Source organism: Vulpes vulpes, unplaced genomic scaffold (assembly GCF_048418805.1).
Source record: "Vulpes vulpes isolate BD-2025 unplaced genomic scaffold, VulVul3 u000000697, whole genome shotgun sequence".
NCBI classification, from domain to species: domain Eukaryota; kingdom Metazoa; phylum Chordata; class Mammalia; order Carnivora; family Canidae; genus Vulpes; species Vulpes vulpes.
The window spans coordinates 277,165-292,979 of record NW_027325814.1 but is presented as its reverse complement, the minus strand read 5'-3'; the positions used below and the strand labels follow the sequence as shown (position 1 = coordinate 292,979).

At 49.7% G+C, this 15,815-nt stretch overlaps 2 protein-coding genes across 8 annotated transcripts in view; both read right to left on the bottom strand.

Moving 5' to 3' along the window:
• Positions 1-1,156: 1,156 nt before the first annotated feature.
• Positions 1,157-2,860, bottom strand: RPS26 (ribosomal protein S26). Its single transcript, XM_026001972.2, has 4 exons — positions 2,652-2,860; positions 2,314-2,491; positions 1,573-1,703; positions 1,157-1,266 (listed from the first exon to the last, which is right to left on the bottom strand). Exons 1-4 carry the CDS (start codon positions 2,652-2,654, stop codon positions 1,231-1,233), a joined length of 348 nt encoding a protein of 115 aa, XP_025857757.1. The 5' UTR covers positions 2,655-2,860; the 3' UTR covers positions 1,157-1,230.
• Positions 2,861-5,952: 3,092 nt separating this feature from the next.
• IKZF4 (IKAROS family zinc finger 4) overlaps positions 5,953-15,815 on the bottom strand; it is a 28,061-nt gene continuing 18,198 nt past the window's right edge. For all 7 annotated transcript variants that reach the window (XM_072746303.1, XM_072746301.1, XM_072746304.1 and 4 more), the window contains 4 exons: positions 15,275-15,442; positions 11,342-11,491; positions 10,703-10,834; positions 5,953-9,846 (listed from right to left, as the gene is read on the bottom strand). In XM_072746303.1, coding sequence (XP_072602404.1) covers positions 9,086-9,846; positions 10,703-10,834; positions 11,342-11,491; positions 15,275-15,442 — 1,211 coding nt within the window. In that variant the 3' untranslated portion in view covers positions 5,953-9,085. The remainder of the gene's footprint in view (positions 9,847-10,702; positions 10,835-11,341; positions 11,492-15,274; positions 15,443-15,815) is intronic.

Sequence of the window (15,815 nt, the reverse complement as noted above, 5' to 3'; positions counted from 1 at the left end):
CTGTCCCAGCTTCTCTGTGTCTCTGCCTCTTATGAGTAATTTTTTTTTTTTAAAGATTTTATTCATGAGAAACAAGAGAGGAGAGATAGAGGCGGAGACAAAGGTAGAGGGAGAAGCAGGCTCCATGCAGGGAGCCCAACATGGGACCTGATCCAGGGACTCCAGGATCACACCCTGAGCCAAAGGCAGATGCTCAACCACTGAGCCACCCAGGTATCCCTGAAGTATCTTTAAAAAAAAGAAAAAAGATTTTGGAGAAAGAGTACACTCACAGTGGAGGAACAGAGGGAGAGGGGAAGCAGATTCCCTGGATTCCAGGACCCTGAACCAAGAGTCTATGTTGAACTGACCAAGCCACCCAAGTACCCCTTAAGTGTTACTTTAACTCAAACTTTCAAGCTACAGGCTTAGTTTAGTTTGGAGGGGGGTGGGTGTGGATAATCATGGAACTTCACGGGCAAAACAAGTCATTATCAATCCATTTCCAAATGGATTTCTCAAACATGTATATTCTTAGCTAGTAACTAATTTCTGAACCTTAGAAAAAACAAATCATTGTCACACATGATATAAGATACAGCTTTCCTCCATACTTTTTGTGGAAATTCTTTCCTCTTTTGGGACTATCTCAAGTTTCTAGGAATACCTCTGGTACCTAAACATATTTATTCCAAACACGCCACTGAAAGATGCAAATTGTCCAAAAGAGAGTTTAGCAGCGGACCAATTCCAGGTAGGTTAATTTATGAAATTAAGGCTCTGAATACAGATCCCCTTAAAAGCTAAGTCACATACTTCCTGTTAAAGTCTTGTGTCCCCCACCAGGGGTAGGCATACCTCATTCCAGAAATCATTTCCCGAGGTGTTCCTCAATCAAGTTTTTCCTGATCCTCCTAGCTCCTTACTCCTTTTAATACATCAACCTAATCCACTAGCAAGGTGGCATTAATCTAACACAAGTACCTTGCTGAACCCTCTCCCCCAGGTAACAAGTTGGGGAGGCCAAGAATACAAATACAAAAGAAATCCAAGTTAAGGTTTTACTTACACAGATAAACTTCCTCTCTCATGAATAGACTACGTGGCACTCCACGCTTGAATGTTAAAATTACAGTCCCCAGGACACCCCACTCCGACAACACATACACTCAACAGGTTATATAAAGTATAATCGCCATTTATTTTTTTCCCGGAGAATACTTTTTCTTCAGTCGTTAAGGACTCAGCTGCTTACATGGGCTTCGGTGGAGGTCGTGGGGCAGCTCCCTGAAAAACACAGAACAGTACGTTCAAAAACGGTAACGAAAGAACTGGACTGTCCCCCAACAATGCCTTTGGACTATACATGCACAGAAAACCGGTCAATGCGAATGAGCCACGTCACTCCATCTGGAACAAATTCTAATAGCTCCTCTTTAGGAGAGTCGCCAAGCAAACGTTTTAGCTAGGAGTCCGCCTGCCCGCCTGCCTGCCTCCCTCCCTCCCTCGGCCTTGACTTTCTACTCCTCGGGTCCTCCTCTATCTCCTGTCCATCACCCCTCTGGCTTCCGGGTCTGTTTTAAAGCTACTTACCGCGGGTCTAAATCGGGGCGGGGGTGTTCGGTCCTTCCGCGCTTCACGAGAGCGATTCCGGACTACCTTGCTGTGAATGGCACAACTCACGCAGTAATGGAGCTTCACGTACAGCTTGGGAAGCACGTAGGCTAAGGGACAGGAAGGGAGAGGCGTAACGGCGGTAGCACGTGGCCGCGCCGCGCCCGCTCCCTCAGGCAGGGGGGCCAAGTTCCCCTCCTAGGCAACTATGGCTTCTGATCACGGAACACGGGGGCATTTTCACAGGTGGACAGCCCGCTAACCCTGTTCTCGTCGCCACAGGCCACACGCAGTGAAGCCGCACTCCGGTCCCTTCAGCAGCGGCACCAGCCCTAAGGCCTCCTCCCGGGGCCCTTCCCCTCGCCCAAGAAAACGGATCCGTCTTGAGAGAAAGAAATGACGAAACCCACAGACGACTCCTCGGCCCGAAGATCAGCCCCGACCGGACGAGCGTAACCTCCACCGCGGGGTCGTTCTTCCTCAGACTCAGACCGCATTTTCACAACAGATACTCAGCGGTCGTGACCCAGGAAGACAGCCACGCTTACCAGACCCCTGGCCAGGTCCCTCAACGCCAACACACAACAGCTGTGCGTGGGGCTTCCGGAGTCTCCTCTGACCAGGTGGCCCGACCCACGCCCCAAGGGCTGCACGGTCGTCCGAGGCCGCTTCTACCCGGCGGCTCGCGGGCGGGACGCGCCGTGCCAGGAGCGCACTCACCGTCGAAGACACTCGCTTCGGAAATGTCCCTGACGGCGGCCGCCTCCACGATGTTCCGAATAACGAACTTCTTAATAGCCTTGTCCTTGGGCACACAGCGGGCGCAGTTGGTGCAGCGGATGGGCTGCACGTGGCCGCGGCCCTTCTTGGCACGGCCATTGTTCCTTCTCTTCTTCGTCTGCGAAAGAACGGAGGCGGCGTCACAAAGCGGGCGCTCGCCTCAGCCCTGCCGGCCACGCGGCCGCCGGCCCCCCACGGGCTCCGTGCGCGCCCACCACGGGCCAGGCTTCGCGCCCCCGCCCCGGAGCCCGCCGGCCGCCGCACGCGCCGCCACTCACCATCCTGGGCGCCGACCGAGAGGGGGCAGCGCCGGACCCGCGCCTTTATATAGCCCGAGATCCCTCCGCTTCCCGCAGGTCGCCCCCGGGCCGCGCCGCCGAGGGCCGGCCGCCCTGCCCGGGGCTCCTCCTCGTCCCGCGTTTACGCCGGGATGGCCCCGGAGGAAGGCGTGTCTCGGGCTGGGTTATCCGTGACAGCAAGGACCCCGGGACTATTTAGTCGACTGGCGGAAGAAAATTAGGGTCATACGGCTCCAGCCAGCACGACGGTCCCCGCCCCGGAAGTAGTTCCGCGCCTGCCGAGCATCCGGCGTTTGCGACGGTGAGCGCGGAAGTGGCCGGCGCAGGCCCGCGGGTCGCCTCCGCGGCGGGGGCGGGGCCGGGAGCCTCAGCCGCGGCGGGCGGCGCTGCGCCGGCTGGGGGCGCTGTCGGCGCGTCTCAACGACCTGGTGCCTTGGTCTACGGGGGAGACAAGAAGACCTGCGGGAAACAAAACATTTTGTTAATTCCTCCTTCCAGTGTGGACAAAACCCCACGAAGGGCCATGGACACATGCGTGTTAGGACTGTGTCTTAGTCACTTAAAAACTTATTTTTTTAAAGTCCCTGGATACTGTTAGCATAACGCCGGAGATCATAGTCAGCGCTTTATAGTATTCACTCATTTTAGTTTCGACAAGCCTATGGAGTAGGTTTGTTATTGTTGCTTGTTACTATCATTCAGTCTGCAAAGATTGAAAAGCTGAGGGTGCTGAAAGTCACAGAGTTAGTAGAGGTGTCCTGGCTCCACGGCTCTGCGCTGCCCTCTGCCTACCAGAGAACGCGGGTGGGGGTGGGGTGGGGGAGGGTGGCGGTGGGGGGTATATAGCCTGGACAGGAATTTCGTTGATTCCGATCCATAGTATAAATAGATTTTGACATTGGTCCTCGATACATACACAAATGAAAAAAAATGAAAAAAAAATACACAAATGTACAAAACTGAAATACAAACTTCATGAAATAGTACTGGCCCTTAGGACATAAGGTGCAATGGTATGTTCTATTTTCTACTTCACTTTTTAAGGATTTTATTAATTTTATTTAATTTTTAAGATTTATTTATTCATGAGAGATGCAGACTGAGAGAGAGGCAGAGACATAGTCAGAGGGAGAAGCAGGCTCCCTGCAGGGATGTGGGACTCCATCCCAGGACCCCCAGGATATGTCCTGGACTGAAGGCAGACGCTCGACCACTGAGCCACCCAGGCATCCTCTATTTTCTACTTTATTTTATTTATTTATTTTAAAAAAAAATTTTTTTTAAATTTATTTATGATAGTCACACAGAGAGAGAGAGAGGCAGAGACACAGGCAGAGGGAGAAGCAGGCTCCATGCACCGGGAGCCCGATGTGGGATTCGATCCCGGGTCTCCAGGATCGCGCCCTGGGCCAAAGACAGGCGCTAAACCACTGCGCCACCCAGGGATCCCAATTTTCTACTTTATTTTAATGAATGTTGATCAAGCCCCACTGAAGTGATTTTACCATTCGAGTCTGGCCTGTGATTGAGACCTACTTTCCTTTTTTTATTTTTTTTATTTTTTAAGATTTTATTCATGAGAGACACACAGAGAGAGAGGCAGAGACACAGGCAGAGGGAGAAGCAGGCTCCATTCAGGGAGCCCGATGTGGGACTCGATCCCGGGACTCCAGGATCACGCCCTGGGCTGAAGGCAGGCACTAAACTGCTGAGCCACCCAGGGAACCCCAAGACATACTTTCCTATATATAAGCTCCATTTATCTTTGAAAAGCCTTCAGAAAATCTTCAGCCTTGAGCAGGAGTGCTATCCATGGGGGCAGCCAACCACCTAGTTGTCTCCAAAGTTGACCTCCCAGGATTCAGACCCAAGATGGTACAGATGGAGACCAACCATTCACTCATGAGTCATTTGGAAGTCTGAACACCACTTTCCCTCAAAAGAAACCCATCGTGGTTTCTTTTCACCTCAAATCCTCTTTATTGGGGTTGAAGTTTATTTTCTAACTTTTGGCTTCAGAACAACTATATTCATTGTCTCAAGTTTGAATTTGTTAGTATTAATAGGTCATGGGAAATGATAGGCTTTAGATGGAATTTCTCCTTAATTTTCACTTCAGTATAGTCTCATGGAAAATAGAAGACAGACATTAGTGTATAGGTTGGCAATGAAATAGAACAGAAAAAAGTTCAGAGTGAAGAGGATAGAAAATAGTTAACATTAAGACAGAACCAAGCTAATGTTCCTCTCATGGCTTTTTGGATTTTTATAGCCTGGGAGTTTCAGCGGCTGCATTCCCTGGGATAATGGTATGGGTGCCGACTTTGGAGTTACACACTCATGGGTTCAAACCTGGGTTTTGACATTTATTGCCTCATGAGCCTCAGACAACTTTTTCTGTCTTGGGCTTTTCTTTCTGCACTAGTAATGGTGGATCATTCACTTGTAAGTAGTTTCTTTTTTTTTTTAAGATTTTATTTATTTATTCATAGAGACACACAGAGAGAGAGAGAGAGAGAGAGAGGCAGAGACACAGGCAGAGGGAGAAGCAGGCTCCATGCAGGGAGCCCAATGTGGGACTCGACCCCGGGTCTCCAGGATCACGCCCTGGGCTGCAGGCAGCGCCAAACCGCTGCACCACCCGGCTGCCCGTGAGTGGTTTCTACAATTAAATGAATACTTTGCATAGTGCTTGGCACTTATGCTCAATAAGTGGTAGACCAGGGGCGCCTGGGTGGCTCAGTCCATTAAGCGTCTGCCTTTGGTTCGGGTCATAAACCCAGGGTCTTGGGATCGAGCCCTGCATTGGGCTCCCTGTTCTGTGGGGAGCCTGCTTCTACCTACCTCTCCCTCCGCCTGTACTTTCTCTGCTTGTGCTACTCTCTCTCTCTCTCTCAAATAAATAAAAATCTAAAAACAAAACAAAACAAAACAAAAAACCACACAAGTTATTGTAACTTGTATTTCCTTGGGCATATAATGTGTTTTGCAAATGGTAGGTACTCAGAAAATGTTTGATGAATCTCTGCTTTGGATGGATAGGCAAGTTGGGCGTTCTCTATCCTGAAGGCACCCCTGGTAGGAAAATCTCCACTTTCCATTGTAGGTCAAAAATTCTGTTCTTCTATAGCAACAACGTGAGCATTCTTCTTTAGCTTCCTTTTAGTCTTAGACTTGTTCACCTTCAAAACATTTAGTAGTTGGTACAATGTGCAGTAAGGAGATTCCCCTCCCTCCCAGCAGAAAATTACAGCAAAGTCTGCAAAAACAACCAGGGGTGTTAAATTACTCATGTTTATTTATAACAGACCTTCAGCCAGTACAGTACAAAACTTACAGTAGTATATCTCCGATACACAAATATTTACTTACAATATATTACATATACAAAATGCTTTGCAATTAGTCTCAAAAGCTAGTTTAACTCCCCTTGAGAAAGGAGAAAAACTCTTTAAAAAAAGGGGGAGGGAGAACCAAAGGAAGAGGGGGAGGTGAAAGGGTAAGGTCCAAGGAGACACCAAGCATAGGCTACAAATGAAACCCTGGGAGAAAGAGAGAAGAGAGGTGGTATTGCACTTGCTTCTGTGTTTTTTTTTCTTTTTGTTCTTCATAACTTCTGATTAAAAATATATATAATATATATATTATGTACACAAGGAAAGAAGCTGCTGAAAGTATTACAAAATCCCATCTGCAGCTTGGACACTGACACAAAAAAACAAAGGTCTGGAAAAGTGTCTATTTAGAAATTTTTGTGTGTGGTGTTGGTCTTGAATATCAATATAAAAGGAAAACACCTCTTTTCTCCATGTGGGTTTCAATGTGTTTTTTTTTTTCTTTTTCTTTACTTTTTTTTTTTTTTTTTTTTTTTTTTTTATGCAAAAGGAGCTGGGAGAGAGCATGAGGATGTTTGAGGTTCCAGAGCTGGAAGGCTCTGGAAAGTAGGATTTTGTACCTAAGACCCTGGTTAAAGTGCAGTGATGGTTTGGAGAGAGACAGAGTGCCCTTCTCTCCCCTCCTTAGCACCTGGTCTTGCCCTTCCAGTCTCTGCTCTCATGGGCTCAGAGTATAGCCTCAGAGCATAGTCCTTCATGTTCCAGGAGGTTACAGGTGCCAGAGCTGACTGGGGGAGGGGATGGGGGGCACCCTAAGGCTCTGATACCCCAGAAGGGACTAGTCCTTATAAGGTGTCACCAAATACACAGCAGACGCAGAAGAGGTGGTACGGGGTAGGTCTAACAGGAAGGGGCTCAATAACCAGAACAGTTGAGGAGAACCCTAGATAATAATCTCAGCTCTGCTGCCATCCTGCAACAAGGAGCCAGTTCCCTGGGGGACGGTTGAGGAGACTCTCCGCTTCTCTAGAGACCACTCTCCTTCCAGCTAACTCCCCCATCCTCTGCCCTTGGCAGCATCTGTTTATTGCTACATTGTCAAGGAGGAACAATCAACCCACAGTGCCCCTCCTTGACAATCTGGTTCTCTTAGGGAGACTACATAATGGGAGAGAAAAAGAAGGGAGAAGAGAAGTTTTTCTAGGGTCTCCTTTCCCACAGAGGGTAAGGTAGACTTTTCTTAGAGCCCTTAGGAGCCCCAATCCCAGGGTCTGTTCCTTAGCCAACCCTTCACCATCCCCCTAAATTATCCCTGATAGGGAGTGAGAAAAGTAGGAGGCAAACGAGCCAATAAGGAAAGGACATATGGAAAGAAAGATGGAAGGGAAGAGAAAAGGAGAGAGAGAAGGACCAAGTGTTACAACTTGTGAGGTGTTGTGTTTGGTTTTTACTTTCTTTTTTTTTTTTTTTTTCTTTAAATATAGAAAAACAGCCTTTGGTTTGAATCTCAAGGAAGCAGAGAATGGGATAGCTGTGGCCTTGGGCAGAAAACGCTTGTAGAAAGAGACCTCCACTCACAGTGGAGCCATATCTCCTCCTGCCCCCTTCTCACCAACTAGGTTACCCAAAAAGCCAGGGGTCTCTGCTGTAGCCAGGAGGAGCATGCCCCCTCCTGCCCTATGTCTGGGAACTGAGTGTAGAAGGGGGCAGTAAAGGATGACCCCCCAGTTCAGTTGTGCCCATCCCATTCTTGCTAGGACAAGAATAGAATGAGGTGAGGGGCAAATGCCCTTCCTCGTCCTGGGATAATTTTTGGTTATACTGAAAATTAGAAGAGAGAAAAGAGACACCCTTTTCTCCCTGCCACTGATCCTAAGAACAGGGCCCAGAAGCCTGGGAATGAGGGTGAATCCTGCAGGGGGGAGAAGAAAAAGGCAGCATGACTGTGGGGTTGAGACACCCCCTTGTCATCAGGCAGCAACCCACTAGTTTCTCACAGGAGAGGGACTCCGGGAGCCCCTGAGAGCCTAGGAAGGTCACTAGAGTGGAGAAGATTAGAGGTGGAAGAGAAGGAGAATTTTAACCCACCCCCTTCCCATGCCCTGGTTCCCAATTAGGCACCTGTGGCTCCCAACATGTCAGAGACAGGACTGCAGACCTAGCCTTGGCCCCTGAGAATATAAAATTGGGGCACTCCAAGGAGAGAAAAACCACCACTGAGTAGACTGGCAGGTTGAAGAGAGTAGCAGTGTTGGGGGTTGTTTGAGGAGAGAAGAGATAGATCACATCCCAGAGGGAGATTCCCACTGTGGGCTTTGGGGAACTCATATTACTAGGGGCACGTCAAGAGGACCCTCAGTCCCACAGTGCCTGGGGAGAATTTCTTCAGCCCCTCCTACTTCCAAATGAGGGAATTCTTCATTTGTTCAAGCATAGTGCAAGCTGCCTAACGTGAGAGGGCACAAGAGGTATGGAGTACCAGGTTGGAGGGTCCCAGAGAGGAGATATAATGCCACAGAACTAAGGTAGGGCCAGAGGGGGCTATACGCATCAAAACTAAAGAATCAGATAATGCAAAAGGTGAGGACTTCACACAAGAAGCTCAGAACTCTTAGGCCTAAGAGGAGCTTCCGACCCCGAGGGCTATTAGAGAAAGCTGGATCAAAGAAAGAAAAATTAGGCCTAAATAAAGTGGGAGGGGATGGTGGGCAGGAGGGCAGGGGAGGGGTTGGGGGCGGTGGTGGTAAGTGACTGATACAAGGTAAGAGAAAAAAGCAAAAGAAAAATCAACAAATTATATTAATAAATAACTCTGAATATGCCGGGATGAGAGGAGAAGAGGAAAAGGAGAAACACAAGCGAAAAGGCCTGTTTCATCACAATGCTTAAATCAGTCAGGGTAGAGGAGACTACGTGAGGAGGGGTCAGGGTCAAGGGTGAGGTCAGGTAGCCAGTGGTAGAGGCCACCGAGCAAAACTCCTTGGGATGAGCAAAACTCCTTGGGATGTAATGGGGACAGAGCTAGACTCCTGTAGGTAGGGCAGGGGAGTGGTGGGCTGAGGGGAGGGCAGTAGGTGGCTAGCCCACCTTGTGTTCCCCCCGGACAATGTGGGAGGAGAATTCGTACCGGTCCTGGCTGTGGTAACCACAGATGTTACACTCGAAAGGGTCTCTGAAGCCGTGGCAGCCCATGTGGATGGTGAACATGACATGGTCCAGAAAGAGGATTCGGCAGTGCTCGCACTTGAAGGCCTTCACGGGCTCACCACTCTCGCCCACCACCCGGAGCACTTCCTTGGAGGGGCCTGGGGTGCCCCGCAGTAACCCCTCCTGCGGCTTGGGGTCCTCTTTGGCGTAGGCAGGGCTGGGACGGCCCACCACAATGGTGGGAGGTGGCTGGGGCGGGGGGCCCTGAGGGAGGGATACCACCCCCCCAACTCGATCTTCGTGGTTGCTCTCTGTATCTGTGGAGTCCTGGCAGCCATTGCTAGGGGAGGCCCCAGGGTCAGTCAGGGGGCCTCGGGCCCGGTAGAGGAGGGGGCCTCCATCAGCCAGGTCCTCGGGTCCCTCACCTGCTTCTCGGGACCCTGGAAGCTCTAGTCGACTGGGGAGGGGCTGCATCTGGGTGTAGACAGAGCTGATGACGGGTGTGAGTTCTGAGATGCAGTTGGTAGGTGGAAGGCGGAGGGGACGCAGATGCTCTGCCCCCACAAAGGCCAGAGAACCTCCGAAGCCAGGCTCCAGGCCATGATGTGCCACCAACTCCACATCCTTCTCATAGCCACCCGAGTTCACATCATAGGGGATGTCTGAGAGGCTGAAGCGCATCTGCTTTTCACCTGTGGAGGAGAGGCTCTCAGCAGAGCTGGGTTTGGAGACTGTCCTGAGTTCCCCCAGGATGACTTCTTTGTTTGCTTACTGTGTGGTGACTGACACATTATTTACCAGCCCTCATTCACTTCCCTCAAGGTCAGGACCTCTGTGGGGCCACTCCCCAATTCCAGGCTATAATCCTAGGGAAGGACTCGGTCCCAGCCCGCTGATCTTTAATACTTCCTTCATTGCCTTTTATAAAGCTAGAGAGCGAACATCAAGGCCAGGTGGGTGGACCCCATACTCACATCTCCTCCTTCTGAAAGCCGGGGCCTTCTCTCAGTCCCCATAGGCTGGAGTCCTTGCTGTTCTCAAAAAACGGGGAGAACCTGAGGTCCCTGACCCCCTCTTCTTAGCAGCACCACGAGAGCCCTCAACATGGACCTCTTTCCACCCTCTCGAGGTACCTTCTCCCTCTCCACTCCCCTTCTGTTCTGGGATAGGTTCTAAGCACCAGGGACGACCAGGTCACTTTCCCCCCTCAATCAAATCTCCAGATCCACCTGGTCAGATGGCCACCAGAGCTCAGATTTAGAGGATCTGTGGTTTAAAGCTGACATCTCAAAAATAAATAAATAAATAAATAAAGCTGACATCTCGGGCAGCCTGGGTGGGTGGCTCAGTGGTTTAGCGCCGCTTTCAGCCCAGGGCAAGACCTGGGATCGAATCCCACACAGGGTTCCCGGCATGGAGCCTGCTTCTCCTTCGGCCTGTGTCTCTGCCTCTCTCTCTCTCTGTCTCATGAATGAAATATAAATAAAATATTTTTAAAAATAAATAAATAAAATAAAGCTGACGTCTCCTCTCCAACTAGACTCTTACCCACAAACTTCTGGGGGGTGGAACGCTTGCGTTTGGTGAGGCTATTGGCCAGCCGATCAATGAAAGTTGGCCGCTCAGAGGATGAGTGCAGCATGGAGTCTGGTACCATCTCCAGGTCACGTATCTCGTCACCTAGAGGGAAGGAGGTGAGGACAAGTAGCAGCAGCTGAATCAGGGTAGCATCGGCTCAGCAGCCTTAGCCTGGAGAAAATCAGCAGGTCAGTAGCCAAGGAAGGTCATACCCAATACCTGGAAAATTGGGCTCCGCCTACTTCCCCCTATCTAGAGTTCATCCTAGCAACATTTCAGGTAATTTGAGGACAATTATGTACATTTGACCCTTGGTTTTATACTTCCTTGTGTTCTCTCTCTCCCATTAGACTGAGGACATAGATCAAAACCTCCCTGACTCCTGGATCTTCCTGCAGCACCTACCACAGGGCTCTGCACTAACTTGGGAGTACTTGGCAGATTTACTGAGGGGGCTGTCCTTTTTCCACAGACCTCATCCTTTTGTCAGGGGTGGGGTGGGGTGGGGTGAGTGTGGGGGGGTGGTAGTGCTGGTGCTGAAACTATCCTCGTTCTGCACTTCCTCTGGCCCTGCCCTCGATGTCCCCACACGCCTGCCTACAGCCCCACCTGGTTGGCCAGCCAGAGCTTGGGCTTCAGTGCTGAGACTCTGTAGGTAGTTATGGCACCGCTCTTTGTGCTCCTCCAGGGTACTCTGCTGTTTGTAGCTCCGGCCACAGTAGTTACACTTGTACGGCTTGCCCACTGTGGGAGAGGAGACTGTAGGAGGAGAGAGGAGAGATATGGCGTTAGTTACTTCTCCCCGTGCCTGGGCTCTACGAAATCATCCAGGAGCAAAAATACACTGGCATGAGGAGGAAGGGACGTGGCTCAAGAGAATGCTGCTTTTCTTTCCTTCCCTAACTTCAGCTGCAGGCACAGATAACCAAACCATGGAGAAGAGGACCAGTGCGCAGCCATGGGAGGAAAGAGGGGACCCGGGGCACATAGCCTTGGACTGTTGGTGGGCCTCTGGGTGCCCAAACTGCTGCTCAAAGGAAGGAGGGGCCAGGGGCTTTGTAGGGGATCATCCCTGACAGGCAGGCTGGCCCCACCCTAGGATCTCAGATTCTGGGGCCCCGACTGTGGTTTAACCTTTCCATGTGGCAGACGGGTGTAAGTGCTGTTGATCAGACAAGGGGATTTTTTGCTTATGACCTATCTGCTTTGGTTTGGGGGAAATTGGTGGGCTGGGGTGACAGAAATGAGAGCCCTTAGATCTGCCAGTGTGGGGAGGGGCAGTTTTCACTGACCTTTACTTGTACTTCTACCACCACCCCTACCCTGGTTTTACCGCTTATTTTACTTTCTGTCTCTCTACCTTGAGAAACCAAGAGAGCCCCAGGTTTATCGCTGATAGAGAAATTCTGAGAAGAGAAAAAGAATAAAAGAACGGAGAGTGAAATAAAGGAGATGAGTAAAAGGAAGAGAACATCAACTTTGAGGGTCTTTTAAATTTTTTTTTTACAGATTATAGTTATTTATTTGAGAGAGAATGAGAGCATACACGTGAGAGAGCACAGGTGGTGGAGAGACACAAGCAGGCTCCTCATTAGCAGCGAGCCCAATGCGGGGCTTGATTCCAGGACCCCAGGATCCTGACCTGAGCTGAAGGCAGACTCTTAACCCACTGAGCCACCCAGGTGCCCCTAAATTTTTTTAAAATAAAGAAAAATAAATAAATAAATAAATAAATAAATAAATAAATAAATAAATAAATAAGTAAAATAAAATAAAGAACAGTTATACAGATTTCGTTTCTGGGGTGCCTGGCTGGCTGAGTCAGAAGAGCATGAGACTCTTTTTTTTTTTTTTTTTTTTAATTTATTCAGAGGCAGAGAGAGAGAGAGGCAGGCAGAGAGGCAGAGAGAGCAGCAGGCTCCATGCAGGGAACCTGACATAGGACTCGATGCCGGGCCTCCAGGATCAGGCCCTGGGCTGAAGGCGGCGCTAAACCACTGGGCCACCGGGGCTGCCCATTCTTTTTCTTTTTCTTTTTTTCTTCTTTTTCTTTCTTTCTTTCTTTCTTCCTTCCTTCTTTCTTTCTTTTCCTTCCTTCCTTCCTTCCTTTTCTTTTCTTTTCTTTCTTTTCTTTCTTTTCTCTCTTTCTTTCTTTTAAGATTTATTTGTTTGAGAGAGAGAGAGAGAGAGAGAGAGAGAGAGCAGGGGAGAGGCAGAGGGTTGCAGACTCATTGAGCATGAAGCCCAATGCAGAGCTTGATCGAACCACCTTGAAATAATGACCTGAGCCGAAACCAAGAGCCAGATGCTCAACCAGTGAGCTACCCCGGCGCCCCTAAAGACAACTTTCAAGAGATGATATTTGTGAGAGGAGAGAGCAAAGTGAGGGAACAAGGTATTGTGTATCTTATTTTATGTATACTGCTACTATTGAGCATGGAGACAGGAGAAAGTGTCTCCAGGAGGTTGGCAATGACTACCCCTCTGCCGCCTGTACATAGACACCTAAACTGGGCCTTGGTTCGACCTACGCCATTTTTTTTTTAATTTTTATTTATTTATGATAGTCACACAGAGAGAGAGAGAGGCAGAGACACAGGCAGAGGGAGAAGCAGGCTCCATGCACCGGGAACCCGACATGGGATTCGATCCCGGGTCTCCAGGATCGCGCCCTGGGCCAAAGGCAGGCGCCAAACCGCTGCGCCACCCAGGGATCCCTGACCTACGCCATTTTGATCTTGCTCTGTAAACCCTCGTACTTGGAGGATGAGGGGAATGCCATGGTCCCCATCCACCCAAGACTTTTGGGGAAATGGTTTAACATCTTGGAGAGAAGCCCCTTTTTTCTTATAGTGTATGTTCTATGCAAAGCATCTCAAGAGATGGGACCCAGTGTTGTGCCTGTGTCTAATTCTGTCCCTAATAATCTTCTGTAGAACAACATCCAAAATCTACCCCTTGGCCTTGGTGGTGGTGGTTCAATTCTAGGGACCAAGCCATCCCGGTTCCAAACCAGCAGGGGGAGCCGGCCCTTTCCTGAGAAAAATGAGTATGATTCTTGGGCACAGAACCTTGCTAGGGGTCCAGGAGGGCTGCAGAATAGCTCTGTGACCAGCAAATCTTTTTATTTATTTTTTCCTTTCTTCCTCAGAGCTTCGGTTTCCTTGTCAGCAAAATGAGGATAACACCATCTACCTCAGAATTGCTATGAGGATCACACAAGGAGACAAGCGAAATGCTTTGTAGATCATAAAGCCTGAATCGACGATGATCTTTCTCCTTTTTTCTCACCCAGCTCCAAGGTGAGAGAACCTAGAACAAGGTAGGTGGCTGGAAAAAGTCTGGGGAGGTGACTGTTCTGTTCCTTTAAATCTCAGCCCAAGAGAGTTTAGGAAAAGAGAAAAATAGCAAGGAAAATTGCCAAGGACAGATCCTACTAATTTTTTCCCCTCTGCCCTTCTTCCTGCCTTTTCCCAATCTTGAGCTCCTCCTTCCAGCCAGCTTGACTCTTGGCCTCTTCTCAAGGACAAGCAAAAGCTTAAAACTTAGTAAGATGCTTCAAAAATGCTATCGGTCCAGCTGATTCAGACCGATGCTGACTCAAACAGTCTTGGCTGAGGCTATGAAAACTGGGTAGTCCAGTCCCCTGGCATGGATTCAAACACTAACCTCCAGACACCTTCGCGACTTGTTCTTGCCTCTGGAAAGGTGACAACCTCTTGGGATGGGGAAGAGAGGCTTTTCCTGGGCTTCTTCTCTTCCTTTGGAGTTTGGAGGCCCGTGGATGTTTTTAGGAACCAGTAGGAAGTAAAGGAGGACAGACAGTGGTGGTCCAAGACCTCCACTGGTATTGGTATTGTGGAGGGAGGGGATGATGGTGATGGGCATGGGACCTCAAGCACATGGGAGTTTGAGGAAGGGTTTTCCTGGTGCTCAGAAGTATGGGGGGATGGGGCAAGGATGGTTCTGGCATTAGCATGAACTTTAAAAAACAAAGGGCAGATGACTGTTAAGAGCCAAGAATGTCACAGTCACCCATGCTCCTTTTGCTCCAAATCACAGAGTGTGGCAGATGTAAAATATTTCATCAAAGAGTCCCCCAAGGGCAGCCCCGGTGGCTCAGCAGTTTAGCGCCGCCTTCAGCCCGGGCATGATCTTGGAGTCCTGGGATCGAGTCCCACATCGGGCTCCCTGCATGGAGCCTGCTTCTCCCTCTGCCTGTGTCTCTGCCTCTCTCTGTGTGTCTCTCATGAATAAATACAATCTAAAAAAAAAAAAAAAGAGGGGATCCCTGGGTGGCTCAGCAGTTTAGCGCCCGCCTTAGGCCCAGGGCGAGATCCTGGAGTCCCATGTCAGGCTCCCTGCATGGAGCCTGCTTCTTCCTCTGCCTGTGTCTCTGCCTCTCTACCTGTGTGTCTCATGAATAAATAAAATCTTTTAAAAGAGGAGAGAGAGAGAGAGAGAGAGAGAGAAGTCACTGAGCTCTATCTCCCAGGTATACTGAAGTCCCACTCCTCGTTTCCCGCCAAACAAGTCACTGACCCGAGTGTGTACGGAGGTGGCCCGTGAGCGCGTCACGCCGGCGGCAAGCATAGTTACAGAAGGGACATTTGAAAGGCTTCTCCCCAGAGTGTAGCTTGATGTGGCGCAGCAGGTTCCCCTTCTGGGTGAAGGAAGCACCACACTGGTTGCAGTGGAAGGGCCTCTCACCTGCAAGAGAAAGAAGAGATCTCTGAGGACCGGGTGTGAGGAATTTTGAAGGTTGAACCTCTTCTCTCACCCTCGGCCCCACCCTGCCTGAGTGAAGGCGCTCAGAGCAATTTCTAAGAGGCAGAGCTGTGGTATCCACACAAAACTCCTGCTTTCTAAAGATCCCTTGGGAGCAGTCTTACCCTGGGAAGGTGTGGGTCAGGGACAAATGGCAGGGCAAAGGGCACCAGGCCTGGAACTCTGGGCCAAAAGACCATTAACCCCAAACGGAGCCCTATAAGACCCACTCTACCCCAGGAGCCCAAAGCCTGAGAAAGCAAGAGAAGAGGCTTTTGTTTTCCTTTATTTGTTTTTGTTTATTTTTTGTTTGCTT